Source organism: Amborella trichopoda, chromosome 7 (assembly GCF_054954075.1).
Source record: "Amborella trichopoda isolate Santa Cruz 75 chromosome 7, AtrichopodaSantaCruz75HAP2 v2.0, whole genome shotgun sequence".
NCBI lineage: Eukaryota > Viridiplantae > Streptophyta > Magnoliopsida > Amborellales > Amborellaceae > Amborella > Amborella trichopoda.
Window position 1 is genome coordinate 10,742,099 of NC_142342.1, and position 18,711 is coordinate 10,760,809.

Genomic DNA, 18,711 nt, shown 5'->3' on the forward strand with positions numbered 1-18,711 from the left:
TCCTCGAGAGACCACACTCCTACTGAATTTATGTTTCACTATATATTTTATTTTACAAATACTCATAAAGCATTTAAAGGCCACATAAACCCAACAGAATGACCAAAGGAATTAAGAACAGAATCAGATAAGGGAACCAAGAAAGAAAGGTGAGAGGGTGAGGAATTAGTTTTATTGTCAAACACCACATGTCGGGATACCCAAAGTCTTTTGGTCACAAGGTCATAACACTTATATCCTTTTTGATGATCAGGGTAACCGATAAAGCAACATTTGAGCATCTTTGGAGATAACTTATCTCTTTCAGTTGGTGGTAACAAACAATACAAGTGTAGCCAAATACACGTAGGAAGGAATGATCAGGTAGTCGTGTAGATAATTTTTGGAAAGGTGTTTCGTCAGATAAAATGAAGGATGGCATGATGTTAATGAGAAAAATTGATGTGCGAACATCTTCTGCCCAAAATTCTTTTGGGACAAATGTAGAAAAACGAAGGGATCATGTGGTTTCGAAGATATGATGATTTTTACGTTCGACAACACCATTTTGTTCTGGTGTATAAGGACAGGTTTTGTGGTGTTGAATGTTGTGATTAGCCAAAAATTGTTGAAGCAACCTACTGGTATATTCCCCTCCAGAATCTGAGCGTAGAGCTTTGATTTAAGTGAAAAATTAAGTTTCTAAATAAGAATAAAACTGAGTGAAGATTTTAAAAAATTCAGTGCGATTATTTATAAAGAAAACCCATGTATAACGAGTATGATCATCAATAAAGGTTACAAAATAGTGTGACCCTACTTTAGATGGTATAGGTGCAGAACCCCACACATCAGTATGAATAAAATCAAACATAAAACGTGAAATAGAAGTACTTCGAGAAAAAGGTAAAGCATGAGATTTAACGAATTTACAAGTTGCACAATGTTGGACATCAGTAAAACTGTTATTTCGCATAGTACCAAGCACATTGCGGGAAAATAACGAGAAGAAGAGATGTGACCACGACGTTGATGCCATAGAGATGTGTCATCAATAGTAGAAACAGCATAGACAAAAGAGATTGGCATATGCAGATAGTTTAGGTAGTATAAATTTCCAACTTTACGCTCAGTCTCAATCAATTGCCCTCACTGTCGATCCTGTATGTGGCAAGAAGATGGAGAAAAAACAACGTTAGAGTTTGAAGGGTAATCTGACCAACAGACAATAAATTCATGGCAAGGGAAGGAACACGATACCTAATTCTCTCAGCACGCAACAATTTAACTTTGCTATTTAATTAAGAACTTAATTTGAATTTTAGCCCAGTTTCCAGTGAGGACGAAGAGGCATCGACTTAAAAATTAAAAGAAGAGAAATTTATATTCACGTCACCCTGAAACAATATACCTTAATTTTCGTTTAATTAGAAACGAACTTTCAACATTCATAAACCTAGTCCACAATTTTTTTTTTTCTAAATTTTGACATTTTATTTACCAAAATAGCCTTTACGGTAGTCGTATTACCGTAATGACTACCGCATTACGGTACTTTATGATAGGGCATTCACGGTAATACGACTACCATTAAGATTATTTTGGTAAAAAGAGATGTCAAAATTGAAGCAAACGGTGTGGACGAGATTTTTGAAAGTTGAATGTTTTTTTCTGATTAGACAGAAATTAAGGTTATTTCTAATAATTTCCTTATTATTAATAAAAATCTCCTTGATTTTTTCTACTTTCATTCTTTTAGGGCAAACCTTCTATGCTTCTCCTACTATGCTTCTCCTTCTGCATAAAACTTTGAGGGCAAGCCTTCTATGCTTCTCCTACTGGATAATTTTTACGGCAAGCCTTTTATGTTTCTCCTACTACATAAAACTTATGTACTTCCCCCTATCCAACCGTCTATTTTGAATGGACAACTAAGATGGCCCAAAATGCAATGCCACGTATCTATACTATTTTATTTTAAATTTTTTTCTACAAAATATTTTGACACCAAATTTTAAGCATCCACTTCTCTCTTGAATTCGCACTTGAAGAAAAAAAAACGAAAAGGAAAAAAAAACAATAAGATAAAATAACCAAAATACCTTGAAAATTTCAAGGGGTATTTTAGTCATTATATTTTGTTGAAAAAAAATTTAATATTTTTTAGGTGCACTCCATTGAGAACATGGCACATAATAAATTTTATATTCATACAATTTGTAAAAAACAATAAATGTAAAATACTCTAGGGCATCAGATCTAGATCAAGTGGTCAGTGCCTAACTTGATCTATAAATTGGATGGCTGGATAGGGGAGGGGAAGTATATATCTTTTATGCTATAGAGGGGAAGTATAGAAATCTTTCCTATTTTTTTAAGTTTTCTTTTAACTTTTTTATTTTTCCCAAAATAGCCCCACTACAAATCATCAAGGTTTGAAGAGACAATGACTGAGTCCAAGTTAAAAAGAATTTTTATACTGTGACTTCAAACTTTCAAGTGAAAACAACTTCAAATCTTCAATCGCTGAATCCATTTCGACAACTCTTGATTTTGGACCTTGAAAACCCTATGTTAAAACTTGCTGATTTTAATATTAGAAAACCATCTAATTGATCATCTCTAGAGATGTATGGATATAGAAAAAGAATATTTTAAATCTAAAAAATAGTACCTTTTGTAAGAAGTGTTGTCAAATTCACTCTGCTTCGGCCGAAAAGACCGAAGCCTTCGGATTTTAGGCCTAGACCAAAGTGAAGAGAAAATTGGTGTTGCCGCTTCAGTCAAATTTGGGCTACTTCGAGTCTACTTCGGGCAGATTCGAACGAAGCTTCAGCCTAAGCAAAAAAATATGTACTAAAAGTATATTTTTTATTTTTTAAAAAAATTTACTTTTAATTTTTTTCATTATTTTTATATATAAATATCTAATTTATTTATATTAAATTAAAAAAATCCAAAATCTACCCTCTAATCGGCCGAAACACCGAATTGCTTCATTTTTTTCACCAAACCAAACAAATAAGACTCCAAAGCGAATCTAACAACATTGCTTGCAACACATTATCTGGACTGTCCATTTAAGATTTTCATGCCTTTATAGATCTGATTGATTTGAACCATTTTTTAAGTTTAAAATTTTGCTATTAGAGATGAAAATAACTTCTCGGGCCATCCTAAAATTTTTAACACCAAAATTGTATCTAACGACAAAGTTTAGAAGCATGCCTTATTTTGATTATTTAAGGTTGTAATCTTATGCAAATCACACATATAGTGCTTTATAGATAATGTCATCTAATTATTTAACTCTTTTAATGATATTGGTTATTTTTGGCTAAAAAGTCATGGTTTCCAGTAAATTATTTTAAATAGAGCAAAAAGAGCTTTTCAAAAAGCTAAACATTTATCTAAAACTACCTAGAAGTCCATCTCATATAACTTTATAATACATACTACCAAACAACAAATAATTCATTATCAGGATTAACTTTATAATACATACTACCAAACAATAAATAATTCATTATCAGGATTAACTTTATTGAAACAGTTAATTATCAGATACAATGTGTGCATCTAATCTCACCCATAGTATATAATTCTATGTGCTAATGTTCCTACACAAGTGACCAGAAAATTATAAAATTATGTTATCATTCACAGTAAACGTTTTCCCGCTTCACCAAGGATGTGAGGTTGATAATTAAAGAAGACTCGAAGAGAATTTTGGGGAAGCTGATTCCTCTCACCATCTCACATTTATAAAAACGGAAAATGTTTTGAAAGGGATGCATTCCTATCAAAATAAATAACGCCTCACATTAGTTTTGGTACTGAAAAACCTTTAAATCGATCATCTTGATCTAGACCATTATGGTTAGTGAGAAAAAATTTAGTATTTCAAGCCTTTAAAATAATATATATCATAACATATTATCTAGACTATCTATTTCGTTCTTAAAAATAAGTATTCATGGTTTCACAAGATCTATTTTGAACTTTAAATTTTATAATCAGTATTCAAAATTGATTTCCGAAATGCTCTCTAAATAAGGATTCTAGATCAGGCTTTAGTATTTTCCAAAAGCCTAGGTCTCATAAAAAGTGCATCCTATAAAAAATATAAAATTATTTTGAAATACATAAAATAACCAAATGCCCTTAAAATTTTGAGATTCCTAAAGGTATTTTGTCCTTTTCTGTACTAATTTTAAATTTCAACAGGTAAATAGAGATTCTTTGGTTAATTGGGATTTTGAGATTCACAAAGATATTTTGTCCTTTTCTATACTAATTTTAAATTTAAAAAGAAAATAGGGATTCTTTTTTTAATTTCCCAATTTTTAATGCTCATAGATCCTGAGAAAACAAACTAAAAACAAATACACCTGTAGGCAATCATGTAGGTCCCTGGAACCGAGTCCAACAAATACAATAAATAATGTCTACAAAGATCATTTATCTTTTGAAAGCCACTTATTATTTCTACTTATTAGATGCCAAATTAAATGTTTTGGAGTGAGTCATGAAATTGAAGAATTTTTTTTTTTTCTAACTTTGTGTCTATTCAATGACACTCTTATAACCACCCATTTTGAAATTTGAAATACAAGAATAATTGTGACCTCCTCATAAAACAGATAAATTATCTTTTTGTAGACAATCCTAAATAATGAATATCGGCGAGAATTGTCTTAAGGTTGAGAGATAAGTTCGAGAAAGGAATCAAAGGCGGCACAAGACATCCCACCCTTGCTCACAGCCTTTCGGGCGGCGTCCCTCAGCTCTGCCGCCTTCCTCCTCATCTCCGCCCCCTCTTCGGACACCATCAGCTTCCTCACCGCCCTCTCCACTCTCTCTCCTAACAATGTCGTCCCTCTCATGCCACTCCTTCACCGCCAACCCCACCCCAAGCACCCCTGTAAGTAACTGCAGGTTCACTGGCTGGTCCGAGTGCATAGGCCATGCCACCATGGGAACACCCATGGTGAAGCTCTCCATGCATGAGTTCCACCCGCAATGCGTGAAGAACCCGCCTGTGGAGGGGTGGCGTGGTATCTCCAATTGGGGTGCCCAGTCCCTCACTATCAACCATCTCCCTTGGACCCTTTCCTAGTACCCTTCTGGTAGCCCCCGAGGACCCTCCGCCTCTCTCCCAGCGAATACATCCCCTTTGTCGGCTTATCTTAGCACCCAAAGGAAGGGCTGCCCGCTGGCTTCTAATCCTAGTGCTAGCTCCCTCACCTCCACTGCACTCATTGATACAATGGTGCCAAATGCGACATACACCACCGACTGCATTGCTTGCTTGTCCAACCACTGCAGGCATTCAAGGAACTTATGTGGCTCTTGATGCTCCTTTGTAAAAGAACTGTCGGCCCCACTCCCCAAACATGGAGACCGGGCGATCTCTCTGCCATCTTGCTCAGGAACTGGCCTTCAAGGGCTTGGAAGTGTTGAAGAGCAATCCCCTGTCGAGGTGTTGGAACCTCACAGTGCGCGGCAAGAAGTCCATGAAGCTCTCATTTATAAAACCACGCAATATAGGAGGTGACAGGCCAGGCACGACAGGCTCTGGATGGTCATCTTCTTCCCTCGGAAGCATACAGCAGAGCACGCGCTGATGCAACGGTAGCTGTACGACTCGGAATTGGGGCACTCAGCAGCTGCATGAGCAGCCACAAACATGAGAATATCGTCGACAACTACCACACGACGGTGGGAGCCCGCGAGTTCGCAGACAAGGGTAGTAAGTGGGCCAAGGAGCTGCTCAGTGGCATCAAAGACAGGTTGGAGGTGGCCTGGGAACTTGTTGGGGGACTCGGGGTCCGGTGGCAAATTAGGAAATTCAGGGAAAGAGAGGATGTGAAACCAGAGATTGGGAAGGGAGGTGCAATCCAAGCCACTGAAGCGGTGAGCCGCCTGTCTTGTCTTGCGTGGGTCTCAGAGCAAGTGAAGACCACCGGCATGCCATGCTCTTCGAGCACGCAGGCAAAGGTGAGCAGCTGGTTGAGGTGGCTCTGCGCCGGGAAGGGTACCACTAGCACCACCACCCAAGTTGAGGTCTGGAGGAGCACTCATTGGGGAGGAGGATAATGTTGCTTTGTTGGCCTCAGCTGGTTCTTTGATTTATGGGGGCGGAAGATGTCATGGGTTCTAGCCCATGTATCACCTTCAATTATTGGTGTGGGACCGTTGATACTATGTCTGTCACCCATGCCTTCCAACAAGCTATGTTCCTACTGATATTGGGGAAACAACATCAGCAAGTGTCCTGATCCGGCCATAAAGTACTTTGAAATCAATTGATTTTTAGGAAAATTACAAAAAAAAAGTAGACTATACTTTTTATGCAACTTGTCCCAAAACTTTTTCTCTCAAAAATACATTTTCTATGCAAATACCCCCAACAAAAATAAAAAATAAAAAAATACCTAAACTACCCTCCCCTATTTTTACCTTACCTACAACTCTCTTCTCTATCCCATCAAAATAGGGCTCTAGCACCGTCAACAACTATCCCATCAAAATAAGGGCTCCGGCGCCGTCCAGCAATAGCGCTCCGGCACTATGTAAATGCGAAAGTACGGTCCGACAGTAAGGCTCCAACACTGTATAGAGTACGGTCCGGCAGTAAGGCTCCCACACTGTGTATAGGGCGATCTGACAGTTGCAAAGACGAGCATTACTGAATTCCAGGGATCCGACACTATGTAAAGGACGGTCCGACAGTACTCCGTTTCGGTCCAATAATTATTTTAGGGCGCTCCAACAATATGATAGTGTACTCCAGTAATATACTACTGGGTCCAAAAGTCAACGTCAAGTCTGTCCAAAATTATTTTTGTATACGAAAAAAGCTTTTCTGTCACAAAAAAAATAAAAATAAATAATAATAATAATAATAATGAACTTTTTCCCTTGGGAGTATTTGCATAAAAAGTTTGTTTTGAGGGAAAAAGTAAGAGAAAAAGATAAGTTAGAGTAAGTTGCATAGAAAGTATGGTCTTGATTTTTTTTTTTTCTTTAATTTTTTGTTTTATGAAAAAATATCCAACTCGTGTGATTGGCCTTGAGTGCTAATGTTATCCTCGTATGGGATAACGCTGCATGCATCAAAAACTCCTGGACCCTCAGGTAAAAGAGATATCTAGCATGATCTTTTTGGAAATTTATGAATTTATTTAAGAAATTAATTTAAATTTCAACCCAGTCGCTGGTGAAGACGACAACGCATCTACTTAAAAATTAAAAGAAGAGAAATTTATGTTCATGGCCCCTAGAACAACATTATTATAAAAAGGGTGCAAAAAGGGTGCAGTTTGCATACAGACCCATCCGTTGGTGTAGAGGTAAGATGCACCTTCAAATTTTATCATGGTACATAATTTTGATGTAAAATGTTCTTAGGATATCTCAAAATCTATTTTTATATCTAATTATAAAATTTTAAATGTCAAAAATGGTAAAAGTCAATGGCTTCAGACTTTGAAGATCCAAAGCCAAAACTTCAAGTCTTAATTCGAATCTTTGCAAGATCTGAACTAAGATTTATCAAGATCTTAAGTTAGGGCAGTTTAGAACATTAAAAAAGATGATAAAAAGGTGGTTGCATCCAAAAATGACTCCAAATCATGCTAATCGGTGGCACCAGTGAAGCCCACTAGTTTGCCAACAAAATGATAGGACTTTCAGCTGCCTAAATGATTCTATCATGAAGTATATATTCCGAGGTCTTAAGCAAAGCCTTTCCTGAAATTGTCTTTAGGTACTAAATTCCATTCTCTGAGTCGCACCTAAACACAATGTGTACACCTAATGTGACAGCCTCAGGTGCATTCATGATTGACAAAGAGAGAGACTCTTAGGCCAGTTTGGATGGCACATATAAGCTCCCCCACAGCACCACCCCATCACTGATGGAGGAAACAGCTTTTCTAAATGTTTACTCAAGTTAGTCCCCCTCAATGTGCAAATTTCACCAATTCACTTCAGAATTTCGACACACGAACCACCCCACGTAGTTAGGGGGGCCTGCATAAGGCAGTGTTGTCCATGATGTAGGAGCGACACAAACAGGTCCCTTGCTGTATATGTTAAAGGTCATAGGCACAGCAAAGGTAGCAGAATGTGGAATGTGTTTGATATCGAGCAATGCATATAAGCCCCTTCCTCCAGGGCAAATTGAGCTTCAAACTAAATGCGACTCCATGACAGGCCACCAGATTCACTTTCTACCTCTCATGGAACTAACATGTTATCATGAAGTAAAGATGCAGAACTCTACTGGTCCCATTACAAACCCTACTAAAAACCTGCCCTGGTTTAGGGAGCGACACAAAAAGGGTCAAGTATTATTGCCTCTCAATTACCAACCCTACTAAAACACAGGGATCCTATCGTGCGTTCTATGAATTCCCTCACTATCTCACCCCATGAAGGTTTCCTATGCTAGATGCTACAACAAAACAAATAAACAAAACTCACCAGACATCAGATTCAGCTTGTCCACCAATCAACCCCCTCCACCTATACTCTTTCTGAAGGCCTTTTGACAGAAGGGTTTTAAGACCCATCCATATGGTTCCTACATTAGGAAGCTACCTTGTGAGTGAACAAAACCAAATGAATATTTGACAATTGAGCCACATCATGTATCTAGTTTTCTCTGATGTAGATTGAAAAATATGAATGGATGTTCAAGAATATTTCACAAACTCATGAAACAAATGAAAATGTTTACCTGTAAAACTTTCCTTGCACAGTCACATAAATAAAACTCAGGTACCTCCAAGGTAACTATCAACAACAGAAAATAGTGTAAAATGCTAAATTGCTAAATGATGTATTCACAACACTATCATAGCCTAAAGAAAACATAGAAGTTGCAAGATGAACATATATCCATTTCCCAAAATAAAACTAAGTATTAAATTCTTACCACCAAATAGGAAAAACTGGGAGAAAACAGAATGTTTTCTTGATTATCTCTACATATCATAGGAATGTAACAAACTAGGAGTAGGAACTGGCTTTTTCTGAAAGCTGTATGTAGACGACAAAATTCAAAATTCTTTTCTCACTTTTTTGCTTCATTGCCCTCTCTTTCTCCATGAAAGAGACACAAATAAATGTAATGATATTTTGTTTTAGTGATGCCCTAGAACAATGAAGTGCTCGACTTGTACATCTTTGTTCCAGATACATCATTCAGATGCATTCTCCCTCGGTCAATACAATAGACAGTTGCCAAAGGTGCACATTATTTACGAATTGAATTTTTCTCCCACAGATAAAATGTAATAAGCAACCAACTTCACCCCAGAAAAACTTCATCATTACATGCTGAGCAATTTTCAATCTTCCTAATTACTTATTTAACTAACTTATCTTCCTTGGTTGCCAATTGCAAGCCAAATTGATTATGTTCTTTTCTTTTCTTCGTTGGGAGAGCTACTTCTGCCAAAAAATGCAGTGCCATCAAACCACAGCTTATTGACGAGCCATTTGATGTCAATCCACCATGTTATAAATTGTTTTTATGCATTGATTTGCGGGGCATTTGCGCATTACATGAATTATGACTATAGAGCCATCAAAATACCTAAATATTGGCTATGGAGTTCACAGTATCATGCACTAGTCATGGTCCTAGCATGAACATAGTCCTCTGGAGGCATCCCCAAGTCGCATCACTCGTGCTTTTGTGGATGTCAATAAAAATGTATCACAGGCTAGGAGCAATAATTGCCAGCCAACCACCTGTATCTGATGGTAAACTTCAAGTCATCACTGCTTCTCGACATGCCAAAGATCAAAGAATATTTCAAATTTATAATGCCAAACTTCTAATACGCAATTGGTCAATAAGTTCATATCTCAGTACCTTATCAACTTAACTGCAAAAAATGATGCAGCCTCTTGCAACCTCAACAGTCAAATACCCAAGAGATACTCTCTATTTAATCCTCATTCTGGCAATGCTCTCAATAACATTAACTTCAACCTCGCCCAATCCCAAAATGAGCATTCACTTCCCTTATTGTATGATTAACTGACCATATCTATCAATTATCGTAGGACTTCGCCCTCCCCAGCTCTTCCATCATCAATGGGCATGTCAACAAGTCTGATGCTACAAAGTCTAAGGCAAGGTCCTCTACAAGAGTCCATGGACGGTACCTGTTTCCAATGAGAACCCCAACTTGCTTTTCCAGAGGCACATACGAAGAGAAGTGCCTGTGTTCATGGACGTGCTCTCCGACAAACTAATTCGTACCTATTTCTCTTAGCACACAACAGTTCAGCTTGTTAATACTTTGTGAATCATTAACATGCCAAAGAGAATAATTCCCGTCTCATACTCACCACCTCGCTACTCTCATCATTACAAAAGAAAGTTATTGATGAAGAACATATCACAAATTTCACCAAATAGATCTCCTTTTTGAACAACAACCAAAAGCATCTCGCCAATTACATTGATTAATCGTATAACAAATGGCTACATCACTTTTTATTTGCCATCGGTCACATAGTCCTCAAACAGAAATACATCAAACCAGTGTTTAAAATTCGCCCACCTGGGTGCCTATGTGAGCTAGGGCCCTATGCCCATTGCCTGGGGCCAGACAGGCGCCTTAGACCTCTTATATATATATATATATATATATATATATGAGAAATGATCCTATAAGACCCTCCCCCACCCATGTATGTAGGACCGCAAAGGATCACCATTAAATTTGGTACGGATCTATAGAAAAGTCAAATTCCATACCCATGTGATAACTTTTCTAGAGATCCGTGTCAAATTTAATGGTGATTCTTTGAGGTCCTACACACATGGGTGGGGGAGGGTACTACAGGATCATTACTCTATATATATATATGGGTGCGGTTAGTATAGAGCCTAAGCTCTAAACAATCAAATTAGAACCTACCTTCAAATAGTGTCGAGAAATGTGGTTTTAATATTGGAAATCTTTGTGATAGCCTTAAAATACATTTTCATCTTTATTTATAAAGTTTAAAGCTTCAAAACATAGTGTAGATCAACAAATCTATGAAAACTTGAAAATCTTGAAAATTGACAGTAAAAAAATGAGTTACAAAATACACCATTTCCAAAGATTGAAATCCATTTTTTTCTCCTGTCCATGCATCGTGATGTCGAGATGATCAATTTGAGGATATTTGGGAATCAAAACAACATCATCTAGTGAAATTTTTGAGATAGGCTCTAATTTGATTGTCTATAGCCTCGGCTCTATATAAACTTTTCCATATATATATCTATATATATATATTGCCTCAGACCAAGCACGTTACATATATAATATATAGAGAGGGTTTTTGTTAGGGTACTCTTAGACCAGTGTTTTAAAAAGCACTAGATGGCACCTAGGCAGTTGGGGGAGTCCAGGCTGCCCAGCACCTAGGCAGGCGCCCAAAACTTGAGCGGCCTAGTAGAAATTTTTATTTTGTTTGGGTTTTCTCTCTCTAAAATCTTCTAATGGGTTTTAGATTTAAAATGAACCTAAAACCCATAATTTTGCCCCTTTAGTATTAAAAAAATATCCCAAAAATACCCTCAAGGAGCCATATTTCCCCCCCTGGACAGGGCACAGGCCTAGACGGCCGCCTAGGCAGGTTCAAACGGGCACCTAGGTAGGCGCCCAGGGATATCCGCCTAGTTTGGCCGCCTAGGCCTTGGTGATGCGCCTAGGCCTTTTGGACCGCCTAGGCACTGAGCAGTTCACTTTTTAAAACTATGTCTTAGACATGGTTTATTTCCTTAGTGTACTCAACATTTTTGGACTCTTGATACCCTTGCCCCTACTATGTAGTAACTTTTTTATCAAGGGGTATTTTAAGTAGTTAATCAATTGCAAAATAGAATTTCTTGATAGAATAAAAAACCTATTAATTCTATTAGAGAATAACATCATCATCCACATGAGGTGTAATATCACCCCATATAGAGCATTAATTGTTTTTTAACCACTAATAGAATGCCACTAGTTTCTTATAGAAATATCTATTCTACACCTCCTAATAACAGAAAATGTCCTTGCTCAAAAACTTTATATTAAAAAACAAGGGTAATGAGTGTTCAATGAATGATGAGTATATTAAGAAAATACTCTATGCATGGGAGCACCCTAACAAAACCCACTAGACACGCACATACCGTTTTCCTTTCATCTAACGAAGATACAATCACTCTTAGCTATCAGATGTTTAATCCAACAGCTTGGGGTGTGTCACAAAGTTTTAGAATGTTTTTTAAATTTCGGCGCTTGTCAATGGCACACTCCAAGCAGCAGATTTCAAACCTAATGACCTAAGAGTGATTGTGACATCCTTGTATCAAAAGTATGTGATTTTATTTATAGATTTCCATTCATACATACATATAAACTCACTATTGGTGCGCCTCAATCATGAGGTGCCTGCATAGGTTGGCAAGGTGCTGCCTTGGTGGCCTCTGCTGCATTTTTACCGCTGCATCCATTAACACAAAGGTTAATGGACAATTTGTAGTTTGAGTTAGGCTTTCAAGTGTAAATCAACTACATGCTATGGTCATGTAGGACCCTAGATTACAAATGCCTAGATACTGTCTAAAAAGGAATTCAAACTAACTTATGGCCCCAGGTAGCACCGATGGAAAAGCTTGAAACTAGCACTCTGATTTTATTGACATCTATCACAAGATTTGTTTCACTTTCATTATTTGTTGACGGCATGTCTTATCAATAAAGAATAACACTGTACAAGTCTTTTTTTTTTTTTTTGACAGAAAGGTTAACTTTGTATTTATAATAAAAATTACAAAATAACAAATATAAACATGGCATCCCACAAGTTGGGTGCTCAGACTACATCAGTTACAGTAGGAGGGAAGATAGAGCAAAGAAAGGAGAGAAAAGGGAAAGAAAGAATGGCAAGGAAGAGAGAAACTGAGATTATGGGAGTATATGAAAAAAGAGGACCCAATTATAGGTGCTCAAAATTCTCCCTGCTTCGGCCCGCTTCGGTCTGATTCGGTCTCTTCGACCGAAGCGTTGACCTCTTTTGTCGAAGCACATAATTGTCCTTTTTAAATACAATTATGTGCTTTAATCTGCTTCAGTCGAATTCGAAATTTTTGGCTGTAGCACATATTTGTATTTTTTTAATATTTTTTTAACATTTTTAAATTTTTATTTTTAAAATTTTTATAATAATATAGTTTTATATATAAACATATTCTTCATTTATATGACATTTTTTTTTAAATTCCGAAGTCATCCTCCGCATCAGCGAAAAGCACTGAATTGCTTCATTTTTTCCCACCTAACTGAAGTAGAATCTAAAGCAAATCTGACAACACTGGTCAAATCTATTTACAAATACATCTTTTATTTGGTGGCTACTTATAAGCCGACCCCAATTAATTGGGAAAAGGCTTTGATGATGATGATGATGTGGTAGCTATTTCTAAACATGTTAACAAGTAAATAATCATCAACTAACCGCTAATCTTTATATATGCATGTTGAGGTATAAAACAATCATCATCTAGCATAGAAACATATAACCAGGGCCACTAACCATTGTTTACTTTATTCCCTCGTTAGTATAGAAAGCTATATCACCCAACAAGAGAGAAAGAGCCTGAAGATAATTATGCATGAGCAAAACATAGATTTTGTACAACAACACCATTACAAACCAAACTGAAAAGTGATAGACATAAGTGACCTAGGGTCACATCTCAAATCAACTAAAACACAATACAAGTATAAGCTCTTAGGGCTTCCTTTGAGATTCCAAACAATGCTTAAGTGCCATCAGCGAACAGAAACTAATCTCCACCTAAGAAACATAATATTCATAGACAAATACAATGTTAAACAAAGTGAAAGAAAGTCACAAGCATTCAAGTAGTCACAGTTGCAATCAACCTAGTAAAAGCATAAGCCCTCTTTTTCAATGTTCAAGAAGAGCTCTCAAGGATCTCAATTGAATCACACAATGCTTTCAAGCGCCACCGTAGAACAAAAACTGATGACCTTGTGAAACCGGTTCACATGAGCTGGCAAGTCCGGTACCCTCCTCCAATTGCATTCAAATTTGGAACCAATCTCACATACGCAAGAAGGATACATTTTGCTATGCTCTTCATTAAAAACATAGATTAGGTTCCCAAGGCCCACACACTTCAAGCTCGCAAATTTGTCATCCTCCTCACTATCAAACAGGCTGTACAAAAGGCCTCGAGGCATCTCCCCAATCTCACCAAACTCCATTGTTTGCTCATCAACACTCCACAACCTGAACAAAGGACCACTAGAATCGTTGCAAAGACCAGCAAGAACAAGTTGGCCCACACAAGCCATAAGGAAAGAGGACACAACACCAGGAGGCCTCAATGTTTGAACCCGGTCCCAAATGTGGAGATCGAGATCAAAGGAACAAATCGAACAAGAGTATCTCCCAAAAACAAAGAACTTTCCATTGAGTAAAGCGGATGAGAGGGACTGAGATGAGTTGCCTGATTCAAATTCAGTGGGCAAAGCGGGGCAAAGCTCCCATGAATTCGAATTCGAATCATAAATCTCGACCGCCAATTTATCCTCAATATCAACCAACCCACCTATAAATCTGACTCCCCCAACTACTATAAACCTGTGCTTGCCCCCTTTTTTGAACAGACCCACTAATGGGTTACACCTAGAGAACCGAAGAGGAGCAGTCTCTTTCCATGAACTACTAAGCACGGGGGCATAACAAAATCGAGAAAAAGTCGATGAATTGCTCCAAAAGAAGAACCCACCTGAACCCACGAAGGAATCCTCCTGGTTTGGTTCAGGAAAGAGGTAAGTGGGCAATCGGGTCCATTCATTAGCCTCTGGATCAAAACCAAAAACCTGGTTATTCTTCAAGAAAATATTGTTTCGGCCATAAATGAAAAACCATGGTTTCTTTGACTGCGAAACACGAGACGCAAAGGTTTTCTCCGTGATCAAAGAGTGCCATAGCTTGCACACAGCTCTAGCTCTGATGATGGACCTTATGGGAAGGTAAGAGAAAATCAATTCGATTAGGTCTGAACTGAGAGAACCCCAATTGGTGGTTTCAGGCCTAGAGGCAGATTCCAACCACAAATCCATGGAAATGCATCAAAACATTGGATCCCGAGTCAGAGAGAATAGTATTCTTATAGAAGAAAAAAGAAAAAAGCTGAAGCGAGAAGAAGACGAGACATAAATGGATAAAATTAAGCGACAGATATAGGGAATTTAATATTGACCCTGACGCGATCGCAAAGATATTATAAACCCATTTCACCTGCCTCCCTTTGGGGTAACTCTGTAACTTGTCCTTGAACCTCCACCATCAACACAGATCTCTCTCTCTCATACAGAGGCAACACATGCTAAAGCATCGGTCTCTCCTCTCTCTCTCTACACTAAAGCACCCACCTCTCATGTATGCTCTCTCCCTCTCTCTCTACAGTGGTAGCAGGTAATGGAGATTGAATTCGTGGTTGGGGTGGCGTTGTCAACGGTGGGTAAGAATTTGGAACCTTCTCCTCTTTGACCTTTGCCCCTGCTTTAGAAGCAAGCAATTCGAGCTCCGAATCGGACGCGCCTCACATCAAGAACTCGATTTCCGTGACCCTAAAGGGTCCTTGGTAGGGCCGGCAACGGGCTAGGGCTAGGTTAGGCTTAGGCTGGGCTAGCCTTGGCCCTAGCCCTAGCCAGGCTTTATTCCCTTGAAGGCTGGGTCGTTCCTGTCCCTTAGCCCTATTAGACCAGCTCGGCAAAATTACAAAAAATTAATGCAAAAAAGATTAGAAAATAAGGGGTGGGCTGGGCCTATATAGGCTTAGGCTGGGCAAGCCCTGACCTTTCTTGATCTCTTCATTTTTCTAGACACTTGACTCAAGATATAAAAAATGAGCTCGTTTTCGTATATGGTTTCAAGGGACATGGTTACATACGTAATGTCTACAAAAAGAGAAGAAAATGAGGAGTTTGAAGGTCAATTAGAACTTGTGAAGAGACCAAGGTTAAGGGACATTTACCGCCACAAAATGGGATGGGGCTATGATGGGGTGGAGTTCTCAAAAGGCCAGCATGAGTGTTGGGGTGGCTTAAGGAACAATGCAAGTTGATGGTTGTTTGTAAGGGCTACCAGTTTTTAGGCTCTTCCCTCTCACACCTCTAAACACCCAATTCATTATTCCTTTTTACCACTCTTTTTCTAAACGCCCAACATGTTCTCCACTATCACATTCTATCTCGAGAAACCCAATCCAATTCTTGCCTCGTCTCATATTCCATCTTTAGAATTCCATTCTCATTTTGCACCCACCCACATTTTCTCTAAAAACCCAACTATTCATGCCTCTCGTATTCTCTATCTAGAAACCCATCTTTTTTTTTTTTTTTTTTTGCCTCCACTCATATGTTCTCAAGAAACACCAACCTCATTCTAGCTCTACCTCACATTCTTTAGAGAGAATACAAGAAAAGAGAATATTCCCCAAAAAAAAATATATATATATATATATATATATATGAGAAGAGGGAAGAATGCATTGGGTTTTCCAATAGAATTAGATATCTCTCTAAAAAATTGGACGGTTTCCATTCAATTTTTAGACATTGTTTTTTTCAAATGCATGGATGGTGCAATTAGAAATTTGTTTTTTATTGGGGTTAATCTATTGGTTGAAGAAGTTACACCTCCGAAAATTTATCCCAGATGGGGATTTTACCCAACGGAGTAAATGGTCAATATACTCCCATGGCCGTATAATATGTTTTGGCAAAGAAAATTCCAAGAAAGGGTAGGCGTTTCCTATACCTCTAGTAGAAACTAGACAAATATAAATGCCAATGCCTGATCAATGCAACTTCATTTGAAGAAATTCTCACTTATATAAAATTTTATTTCTATTGACAATGAGAAATTTTTTACCATTTAGTTACCGATTGTAATTATTACAAAATTTGGTGGCTTTTCATTGTGTTAGCCAAACAACGGCCACTTCTGTTCACCTGTCGCATAGGAGATAATATTTCTTTTGAGGGGTCCAATGTACTGAGCACCATGGAAGGCAGCCGCCCTTAGAAGGTTTATGGGTCCAAGATCGACTGAGAAGGCCTTCTGAAAACCATCAAGGATAGCCATCATTGTCAAATTAGCCATCTTCCTTTCTTTCTCATATTTCTTCAACAGTGACAGCTGCATATGTAAAAAAGCAAAAAGCATTGTTCAGCTATGCACGCAGGCGAAAGCTGCATATTTTCTCAAATACCAAACTGACCACCAACATAGTTATCCATCAATGAATAAATATAGTAAAATAGAAAAAAAAAATTTAGAGATAGCTATATCGAAAAGAATTTACAAAAAGCACATAATATATATACTTTTGAAGATGAATATGAAATTCCTCAAGCTTTAGGAATTAAAAGAAAAAAGAAAAAAAATCATGCATAAAATCCATTTAATTGTGCAAAACAAAATGTAAATACAAAAAACTAGACATGAGCAAATAATAAACAAGACGAGAAGTTGAAAAAAGAATAAGCCACGCAAAATCACTATAAAATATATGGGTATAGGGAGGTAATGGAATGGAAAAGAGAGAAAAGAGGGATGGAGTAGTATAGTAGCATGTGGTAAGTTCTTCTTTAAAGGAACAAAAGAAATCGCAAATTATTATGGCCTTTTAAATAAATAATTGCCTAAATATTGATGAGGCATAATGGTTACCCTCAATCAATGTTACACGGTTCATGCTTCTCTGTACACCTTCAATATACTAGGTATGTATCTCTAAAATCTAAATCAATTGCCACCTCCTCTCCCAACTAATGAAGCTCTATGTTTTTCCCCTCTTTGTAAACCTCTTCCTTCTTTAGAATCTGTCTTTCAATATCTATCACTTGTTTCTTCTAACCCACCTTAAACAAGTTCCCTTTCTCTTTAAACAGAATTAAATTCAGGTCACATAATCTTTCTCTTTCTCTAAAGAAAGTACCCCATCCTTATCCTGTCGATATCCAAAATGATCTACCTTGTGCTTATTCTTCCAACCAAAACATGCCACTGTTTCATCATCAATGATTAAGCCACCTCTGTAATCTGGCTTATTTCAAAAGATTTACTTAATTTGAGTTTTGGATATTTTTTTTTCGATCTCTTCAACTTAGGTGATGTATCTAAAGGAGGAGATAGGAAACAAAGAACTGAAGGGAATTATCTAAACCTAAAACTAGATAGCCAGTTGGGCTCTCTTATATGCTAAGTGCCTTAAACTCTCATTTTCTTAAAGACTCCTGCTTTAACCTCTCTCAAGGTAGGTTCTGTTCTAGTTAAATGCCAGGTGTCTTATACCTACTGTGGTTTAATGTGTGTGTGTGTTTAGAGAGAGAGAGTTAGAGATACCATTGAAAGTTACATATTGCAAATGTGGTGGCAGTTGTCATGATTGAACAAGTAGCAGGATGGAGAAACAGCATCTGAGACAAACGGGCCCAAGACTTTGTCAAAATTACTGCAGCGAATATGTTTTTACTGTCATGGAGACTTTATTTTTTGATATAGATCTGATCTTTGATTGCTGAGATTATCAATTCGATGGGAAACCCATGTGTTGTGCTACTACTATAAACCGAAATTGTTAAAAGTCAGTCCTAAGAGAAAATAAATTGTCCTCTGCCA

General features: G+C 37.6%; 2 protein-coding genes and 1 pseudogene across 10 annotated transcripts in view; all 3 read right to left on the minus strand.

Annotated features, from left to right (window-relative positions):
• Nucleotides 1–4,414: 4,414 nt before the first annotated feature.
• LOC148781250 (zeatin O-glucosyltransferase-like) lies at nt 4,415–5,925 on the minus strand (annotated as a pseudogene).
• Nucleotides 5,926–13,640: 7,715 nt separating this feature from the next.
• Nucleotides 13,641–15,458, minus strand: LOC18444041 (F-box/kelch-repeat protein At3g24760). Its single transcript, XM_006854219.4, has one exon. It carries the CDS (start codon nt 15,141–15,143, stop codon nt 13,998–14,000), a length of 1,146 nt encoding a protein of 381 aa, XP_006854281.1. The 5' UTR covers nt 15,144–15,458; the 3' UTR covers nt 13,641–13,997.
• Nucleotides 15,459–16,899: 1,441 nt separating this feature from the next.
• Nucleotides 16,900–18,711, minus strand: part of LOC18444040 (FAD/NAD(P)-binding oxidoreductase family protein) — a 35,502-nt gene continuing 33,690 nt past the window's right edge. For all 9 annotated transcript variants that reach the window (XM_011628725.3, XM_088871256.1, XM_020673510.2 and 6 more), the window contains one exon: nt 16,900–17,226. In XM_011628725.3, coding sequence (XP_011627027.1) covers nt 17,011–17,226 — 216 coding nt within the window. In that variant the 3' untranslated portion in view covers nt 16,900–17,010. The remainder of the gene's footprint in view (nt 17,227–18,711) is intronic.

Bases quoted from the DNA above. Each gene is read 5' to 3' on its own strand.
- LOC18444041 (XM_006854219.4), bottom strand. From the start codon at position 15,143: ATGGATTTGTGGTTGGAATCTGCCTCTAGGCCTGAAACCACCAATTGG.